General features: G+C 40.9%; 1 protein-coding gene across 2 annotated transcripts; it reads right to left on the reverse strand.

Moving 5' to 3' along the window:
- Positions 1-4,509: 4,509 nt before the first annotated feature.
- LOC131928281 (uncharacterized) lies at positions 4,510-9,215 on the reverse strand. 2 transcript variants are annotated; one of them, XM_059284271.1, is made up of 2 exons: positions 8,999-9,215; positions 4,510-7,160 (listed from the first exon to the last, which is right to left on the reverse strand). In XM_059284271.1, the coding sequence occupies exon 2, from the start codon at positions 7,133-7,135 to the stop codon at positions 5,225-5,227; it is 1,911 nt and encodes a 636-aa protein (XP_059140254.1). In that variant the 5' UTR covers positions 7,136-7,160; positions 8,999-9,215; the 3' UTR covers positions 4,510-5,224. The 2 variants fall into 2 exon arrangements, with proteins under 2 accessions (XP_059140254.1, XP_059140253.1); XM_059284270.1 differs by having other exon boundaries at positions 8,839-9,215.
- Positions 9,216-9,480: the final 265 nt, after the last annotated feature.

A 9,480-nucleotide genomic window follows, 5' to 3' on the forward strand; every position in this document is an offset into this window, starting at 1 on the left:
GAGTTTTGTTTCCTCTATCAAAGACATAACAGTTTGATGAATGTGTACGTTTGAAGATGTGTTGCAACTATAGTTGTGTAAAATTCAGTTTCTAACATTACTTTTAACTTTTTCGTGTACAGAGTTTAGAGGAAGTATTGTATTCAGGAAAAAATCAAAATTAGACAAATCTTGATGTTTTACACCTCCCTTAGTCGGAAAAAACTTAGTTTTGCACTATTACAATTCTTTTTGTACACTCTGTATACGAGAAAGTAAAAACCTTTCTTATTAAAAAATATTTATTTTTGCACAATTGCACTGTTAAAATATAAGAAAATATGAGAAAGTTGAGTAGAGATCTCTCCCTCTTTTTTTTAAAATTGTAAATTGTTTGACAGCCCACAGCTGCACCCCTTCCCCTCATCACACATGGTCATAAAATTAGACTCCTCCTAGTGTGATGTCATTTATGGACAACCCCTAATGCAAAAGAAATAATTAAAATGAAACAAAATAATTATAAATCATTGAAACCATTTATTTCACAAATCATTATTAAAAATCATTATATGAAATATTTTAAAAAGCACTACTTCTGTTGAGTAAAGATTATCTATTTACATTGGTAAAACAGTATTATTATAACATCACAATGTGGTTTTTTATGATTGTCTAAAAATGATAAGAAAATTAGACATTAGATCTACTAATAAATGGAAGCTACAGTATTTGTTATATACATTAATAAAACACCAGGATTTAACCATCTGCATCACACATATTAACATGGGCATTCCCGGCTCCAGCAGCCGGTATCTAACATTTCTCTTGCCCATAGTCATGATCCCCTGGCGTCCAACATTTGGGGGGAGGCAAGAAGAGATGCCTGAAAGAAACACTAGGCCCTTGACCTGGTTAACATGGGTGTGATGTACAGTTGGACCATGATATCCCCATGCTCAACATGGGTGTGATGTACAGTTGGACCATGATATCCCCATGCTCAACATGGGTGTGATGTACAGTTGGACCATGATATCCCCATGCTCAACTACATTTTTTACATCACAGCCAATGCTACATGACTATTGGTATGTCTAAACTTCTACGGCAAGCAATGATATGGAAGTTGTTTCAGAAAACATGAAATGCCAGGGTTAAACTTAAATTGTCATTACGTGAATATTTTATACACTCTTGAAACTGACAATGCAAATAGCGGCTACATTTTTAGCCTATTTCAGCAAACATTAGTATCAATGGTTTTTTTTCGAGCTAAAACTGCTAAAATCTTCCAAATCAAGTTACTTTAAATAATTATGGTGTCTCGCTAATGTGCTACTTTCGCCTGTATAAATAGGTTAATAGATTTGATTCAAATGGCTGACTTTAAATTTAAACTAGTCGTCTTTTGACTTCCTCTTGTGGCATTTACAGCAATGTAAAACATTACTTTCATCATCTAGTGATATATTATATACAGCTATGTAATTGTAAAGAGTAAACTTTCATCACCACTGACAGTTACATCGATGTAAAGAGTCACTTTCATCAGTTGTGACATTTATCAGAATTTATGTAATATGTTGTAACTTGTAAATGTCACTTCATGTGGCTGGTGACTGGCAACTCCTGGCCTAATGAGCACATCAACTGTGTCATATGAAACCAGGCTTCTAACACTAGGGTGGCAACTCCTGGCCTAATGAGCACATCAACTGTGTCATATGAAACCAGGCTTCTAACACTAGGGTGGCAACTCCTGGCCTAATGAGCACATCAACTGTGTCATATGAAACCAGGCTTCTAACACTAGGGTGGCAACTCCTGGCCTAATGAGCACATCAACTGTGTCAAATGAAACCAGGCTTGTAACACTAGGGTGGCAACTCCTGGCCTAATGAGCACATCAACTGTGTCAAATGAAACCAGGCTTCTAACACTAGGGTGGCAACTCCTGGCCTAATGAGCACATCAACTGTGTCAAATGAAACCAGGCTTCTAACACTAGGGTGGCAACTCCTGGCCTAATGAGCACATCAACTGTGTCAAATGAAACCAGGCTTCTAACACTAGGGTGGCAACTCCTGGCCTAATGAGCACATCAACTGTGTCATATGAAACCAGGCTTCTAACACTAGGGATTGATTTCTCGGCTCCCAGAGAGAGCTGCCATTAAAGCTTGTTAAATTAGACCCTAGGCCTAGTCAAAAGCAGAAGGTTCTCGATGCTATAATAAGTTAATATCTCATTACCACCGTGTGCTCTATAGGTGTAGTGTATTGATCAGCAGTCTAAAACACGTGCTTGTTGTCAGGACGTCTAGTAATGTAGGCTTACCACACGTCAGTAACTAATTAAGTCAGTTCGTCATCAGCGGTTTGGGAAAACTGTTGCATTAAAACCATGTTGGGCTTAGCCGGTAAACGCAAACGGGTATTTTAAGAAATCTCAGAGTATATGAGATGTTTAAATATCATTCGTTATTTCTTTGGTAGCGCTGTCACCAAAGTAGCTAGGACGTGTACACGTGTCTATTTCATCATACTTAACTTTTAACTTAACTAGTCTAATTTTAAACGGGTCGATGATGCGCAGAGCTTTTTTTGGAAACATCGGGGAAGGGGGGGGTCTATTATTGAAATGATACAAGGAGAGCTGAAAAAAAAAGTTGCATGCACTAGCTGTCTAAAGAATCAGAACAAGTTGAATGCACTAACCGTCTAAAGAATTAGCCGTCTAAAGAATCAGAACAAGTAGCATTCACTAGCCGTCTAAAGAATCCATAACAATATCTAGATTTGTTACCACTCATAACAGACACCCACATAAGTAATTGCCCAATCAAGTCAAAACACGACTTGTATATCTGTTCTTCACCTTCTACCTCGCTGTGTTGATCATTGCAATCTTGCCCCAGTGTCGTAATGAAAGCCGAGAAATCAAAAAGCCGATTTGAATCGAACTTCAGCGTATATGCCTTTAGGGGCGACATACTATGTATAGCGGCACCTTCAATCTAAGGCCTTTTAAATGGAAAAGAAATCTGTGCTGTGGCCGACATGGGTGAAACCTGGCTATGAAAATCTTTCTGCGTCGGTAGGCCGTCTTTCATTGAAAGACACAAGCTCACCAGTCTGTAGGCCGTCTTTCATTGAAATAGACGTCTTAAAAGATACAAGCTCGCCACCTCACAAGTCAAGGAGATTATACAAGCTCGCCACCTCACCTCATACGTCAAGGAGATTATACAAGCTCGCCACCTCACAAGTCAAGGAGATTATACAAGCTCGTCACCTCACCTCACAAGTCAAAGAGATACAAGCTCGCCACATCACAAGTCAAGGAGATTATACAAGCTCGCCACCTCACCTCACAAGTCAAGGAGATTATACAAGCTCGCCACCTCACCTCACAAGTCAAAGAGATACAAGCTCGCCACCTCACCTCATACGTCAAGGAGATTATACAAGCTCGCCACCTCACCTCATACGTCAAGGAGATTATACAAGCTCGCCACCTCACCTCACAAGTCAAAGAGATACAAGCTCGCCACCTCACCTCATACGTCAAGGAGATTATACAAGCTCGCCACCTCACAAGTCAAGGAGATTATACAAGCTCGCCACCTCACCTCACAAGTCAAAGAGATACAAGCTCGCCACATCACAAGTCAAGGAGGTACAAGCTCGCCACCTCACAAGTCAAGGAGATTATACAAGCTCGCCACCTCACAAGTCAAGGAGATTATACAAGCTCGCCACCTCACCTCACAAGTCAAAGAGATACAAGCTCGCCACATCACAAGTCAAGGAGGTACAAGCTCGCCACCTCACCTCACAAGTCAAAGAGATACAAGCTCGCCACCTCACCTCACAAGTCAAAGAGATACAAGCTCGCCACCTCACCTCACAAGTCAAAGAGATACAAGCTCGCCACCTCACCTCACAAGTCAAAGAGATACAAGCTCGCCACCTCACCTCACAAGTCAAAGAGATACAAGCTCGCCACCTCACCTCACAAGTCAAAGAGATACAAGCTCGCCACCTCACCTCACAAGTTAAAGAGATACAAGCTCGCCACCTCACCTCACAAGTCAAAGAGATACAAGCTCGCCACCTCACCTCACAAGTCAAAGAGATACAAGCTCGCCACCTCACCTCATAAGTCAAGGAGATAATACAAGCTCGCCACCTCCCACACGTCAAAAGATATTTCCCCCCCCCCCCCCCCCACATACACACGTCAAAATGATTGAAGATGCATAGTACTTCACCCCTCTTTACGGTCTTTGTTGGTTTTTTTTTATGTTTGAAATAGGCATTTTCCTAGTGATCTTAGAAGTGAGACTTAAAATCGATTTTAGCCTTAATGTACAGTTTGGAATATTCCTAGAGATCCGAGCCTTGTGTTTTAAAGTGGACCTTAGCCTAAAGTTTACTTTAAGAATAAAAAGTGTTTAGACAGGTTTATAGTGCCGCAGGACATGGCTTGCTATTGTGTGTCATCTCTACCTACTGCTTACTGTTTTTGCGAGTTTTTTTTTTTTTTTTGTTACTTTCTAGTATATATTGAGTGAATCCTATTGTTAAACTAGAAATGTATACATGTACGGTTTGATTACTGCTTGTATTGGTTTAAGTGCATACTAAATCTACACACGAATTAAACCACTTGTAAAATCATTTCAAATGTAGGAATCTGGCGAAATTATAAGCCAATATCTTGTAAAGCATTCTAGACATTTGTTATTTTGCTAATATGGGCCAGGGAGGGTTCACATTTTATACATTCCCGCGCCAGTTACACAATCATTTCATGTTTACATAATAATTTATTAGACAATTATCGTTGATTGCCATTTTATGCAGATAGCACAACATTTGTTGGGTGACTAAAATAATACAACGCAATTTAAAATATCACAACTAAGCAATGTCACAATAAAAGTGTAAAAACTGATATCTACATCGTATAGGCTACTATACATGAAGGCCTACTTTTGAGTTACTATACATGAAGGCCTACTTTAGAGGTACAATACCTTTAGGCCTAGTTTTGGTGACTTTGAAAATATTTGAGGTACTCAATCCAGTTGTGGTCTGGTACATTCTGTGCGTTTAAATAATAAATGCTTGATGTTCCCATTTTAAATATCACTGAAATAAAAGGCACAACAGAAAAGTACACTAACATTTTAAAAACATGACTTGAGATGACGAAAATGAAGTATCAACACAGATCACAAGTAGAGTGTCTGCATTTTTTTCCGAATGTTAGATGCGGGTCCACCGGAAGAACCCGAAGATGCCCCTCGTGTCATCGAGCTAATGTCCGAATCTTTAAAATCTCGAGCTATGTGATTCCGGTGGCCGTTTCCGCTGCTACCCGAGGTCGAGCTGGAGTTTGCTCCCGTGCTGGGAGGTGGTAGGAGGTGCTCTTTCTTCGGAGCAAGGACTTCCGCTGCACTTTTAGAACGAGCGAAGATTTTGGCTGGACTTTTGGATTCCTGTGAACTGTGAGAGGAATGGTTGGATGACACCATGCCCAAGTTGGACACCCGCGTCACGTTGTGTTCTGACTGAGAGTTTCTGGACAGAATGATTTGCGTGGAAGAGCTAAATGGCTTGGTATGCTCACTGCTGCTAAACCGCTCGCCTGATGGGTGTGGGTATGCCAGGAGATCTGGAGGTCGTGGGGGCAGAGCCGGTGGGGTTGGGGATGTTTTGTTCGGATGGACATCGGGTAAACCATCCCTGCCCTCTAGTAAATTTTCAGTACTTTTTCTCAAGTCATTGTCCACATCCAGCTTGAGTTGACTGGGATCTTGAGGCTGATATTTAACATGGTAACTGACTCGTTCGCCGGCTTCTAACGCTTTAAGCCTGGCCCGGAAGTCATCGAGCGGTTCGTACGCCGGCTCTTCCCAGTAGCTTTCTTCATCAGAATCGTAGGTGAACTTGGTAGGCGGAGCTCCTCCATCCCTGACGTAGGCGTACAGGTCGTCAATCTCGTCCATGAGCAGATGTTCTCGAGACTTGGTCCGACCACCCGAGGGCTGGTATGCTGGCGCTGACAGCTGCATAGAAAAGACATTAGCGTTGGATTTGCCTTTTCCTTTGGAGGCCGCGTCAGGGACTTGTACGATCAGATGGAGTGTGTTGTTGTAATTCGTGATCATGCGATTACATTTGACTATCATAGACCTGTACAGCTCTGTCGACTTCATTGCTTGTTGATTTAATGCTGATACTAGTTGCAAGTTGCTATCTGTTGGCACGGGAAGCAGACGGATGATATTTTTATCAACAGGACACACAAAAGCTGTTTCGTCTGTGTACACCCAATCTAAACGAATGAGACCGGTAAACCGTGACGGGTCCACCTTTGGCCGGACTCCCTGGACTAGTTTGACAGTTAATGGAAGTCGAAAACGGCGCACAATGTCTCGAATGTTGAACACGCCAACAAAGTCTTCTTCACCAGCGATGGGCGTGAAAGTGGCTTTCTGGTCGAAGCTCAGATAAATTAACTCCCCCTTGGAATCAAAACAACGCAACAATTTGATCTTTTTGTTTTCAGCCGGGGCGGGGAGTGACACTTCGCCATTCAGGACGAGCTGCTCACCGGCAATGACGATTTTGGTTTTATCAAAGGTGAACTTCTCATCCTCACTCATGATGTAAGCCTTGGTGTTTTCTCGCACCAGACAGCGGTCTGGTTTGATCCTGGCCAGTTCATGGACGCTGGTGATTGGACGGGCCGACTTGCCATCCTCAGACAACAGCTCAAACCAGCCCTGGTAAGAGATGGGGATAGCCAGTCGCTGGTCGACGGCGTAAAGTCTGGTCGTGGTGTACACGTTGTGGTTGCCGCGCCGGGATATGCTTGTGGCGTCCACACGACGCAGACAATGCGCGAGAACTTTGACCCCAACTTTGACCGAATGTATAAACACCTCGTGGTATTGTTTTTGAAAGGAGAATTTGTTGGAGCCTAGCGTCATGTAGTTCCCTTTGACGATTTTAGCGAACCCAGGAACTTGTCGTTTGGAGGAGAATTCTTTCAGGGGAACTGGCTCTGATGACCACTCTGGTGTTGGTGATGGTGGCGGATGATTTGACAGGACTGGAATAAAATCTGACGTAGCCATTTACTTTCATGTACTCGATTGCCTTCTGAAAACACAGGGAAACACATGATCATACATTTAAGCTTAACTACAGTGTAAAATATACAACAATCAACAAAGTAAAACAAACTACTTACATTATTTAATAAATAACATCCATGTATCCTTAAATAATTAACGGAGTCTATAATAAATATCTAAGTTGACCTTTAATAACGATTTTAAAGAACATATTTTTTTTTCAAATGGAACAACAAAAAAATTCTAAAGTCTAAATGAATGAGTAAAATGTATTGGCGCTTTAAAAAAGGGACATAATTAGAGTTTTGATTCAGATGTCGATTGAAGAAAATTGTGATAAACCTCAGAGTTTCTTTCAGGCATCTCTTGGCGAGGGCCACCAGGATTACAATTATTGTCTATGTTCTGAGTTGCCATCCCCCGCAGTGTTAGAATATTCGAGAAAGTTTAGGGGAGATCACTCCCGGTCAGAGTTTCTTCCAGGCATCTCTTCGGGGGGGGGGAGGGGGGGCTAAGCCCCCCCCCCCCCCCCGAAAAATTTTACCGCCCCCCCCCCCCCCCGAACGAAATGAAATTTATATAATTTATATAGAAAATATATACTTTTAACAGTGTCCGCCCCCCGAAGAAAGTCTACCGCCCCCCCCGAAAATTTCAAGTACCCCCCCCCCCCCGGAGAAAAAAGTCTGGAAGAAACACTGCTCCCGGTTTCTTTTTAACAAGATACGGCCCTTAAAACGGGTAAATAAATGGGCCGAAACTTGAGTGACGTATTTTAAGGATAGACACTTTCACTATAGGCTTTCATATAACCACGCAACGTACACTTTAATTCAAAATTAGTATTTGTATATGGACCTAGGTCTAGGTCTATAAGCCTAAATTAGGTGTATTGTAACTATACGGAAATAAACCGGGAGTGATCTCCCCTAAACTTTCTCGAATATTCTTATATAAAATAACAGGGGATGGGAACTCGGGCTATAGACATGATTTTTAATCCATTTTAAATACTTAAAGTTTTAAAAATAGAATAAAATCTCGTAGACAAATTAATTGCACACCAAGTGAACGCGAATAAAAAAGCGCATAATAGTGCGCAATATTATTAGTACTTTTAAAATTTACATTAGTTTTTTGAGAAATCGGAAGTAGCGTAAATAAGTACTTCCAGTCAACGAAAAATTCTCAAAATTTGACAGAAGGTAGAGAATTAGATCTTTTACTTACATATCAAATTTCATTTATCTATCTGAAATAGTACTCAAGTTATAGGCTTTTGAAAAATTCAAAGTAGAAAAAGTACCACTTCCGGTTATCCGAAATCGCTCAAAAGTTGATACGGATCTACGATTTTGATAAAATACTTGTATATGAAATTTCATCAACCTAGCTGTAACGGTACTCAAGTTATCGTGTTTACACACGGACACACACACACACAGACACACACACAGACACACAGACATACGGACAAGATTGCAAAATTATGTTTTTCCGTATCAGTGAGATGTAAAACGTCGAGATTTGCAAAAATCTCGATTTTTTTTTTTTGCACGATTACAAGACTTTCTCTATACTTCGTATATACGAGAAAGTAAAAAGATTAAAGAATCACTTTTCCGTGTAATTTTCCAAAAGTTTTAAATACGCTCAACTGTATTAAGTGTAACTGTATTAGACTAGGAGTATATAGAGGTTACCTTATTGACGTGGACATACTTGGCTGTTCAAACTCTCCACCAGCTGAGTAACAAACATTAGGGCGTAACATACCATGACATATCAATACGATCTTTAATCATTCGTAGCGAGTTTGTTCCGTTATATTGCGTGAAATTATTATTTTTAAATGTTATTTACCCTACAAGACGGCGGTGAAAGTCCTGTATCAACTTCACCTAGTGGCAGGCCTAGGAAGAAGTTTAGTCCGATAGGCACTACACAGTTAAGTAGTCTTCATACGAGGCGGTCGCACATTCGGTCTGCCAAAACTATGATAAACATACGAAGAAGGAAGAGGCGTTTCTCTCTTTTCACACAAGTTGAACATTAGTAACACAGGCAAGCATTGACGCCGCTCGATACCCCACCTCACAACACGACATTCGACTCTGCTGAGGAGCACGGCCCACACCTGAATACAGCGGACCCAACCCGTCGGACCAGTTACTATAAATAAACATCTCACGTCAGAATTTAAGAATGAATATTCTGTTTGCTTTGGATTTTTTAAAACGTTTTTGTAATATAGAAGACCATTACACACTTTAAATGTTAATCTTAAATAGGCTAGATGACATAACAAATAAGTGTAATTCTTAATTCTTTCTAAAGCAAACTAT

This window comes from Physella acuta, unplaced genomic scaffold (assembly GCF_028476545.2).
Source record: "Physella acuta isolate Inbredline_101_S28 unplaced genomic scaffold, ASM2847654v3 ptg001480l, whole genome shotgun sequence".
In the NCBI taxonomy this organism is placed as follows: domain Eukaryota; kingdom Metazoa; phylum Mollusca; class Gastropoda; family Physidae; genus Physella; species Physella acuta.

Bases quoted from the DNA above. Each gene is read 5' to 3' on its own strand.
- LOC131928281 (XM_059284271.1), bottom strand. From the start codon at position 7,135: ATGGCTACGTCAGATTTTATTCCAGTCCTGTCAAATCATCCGCCACCA.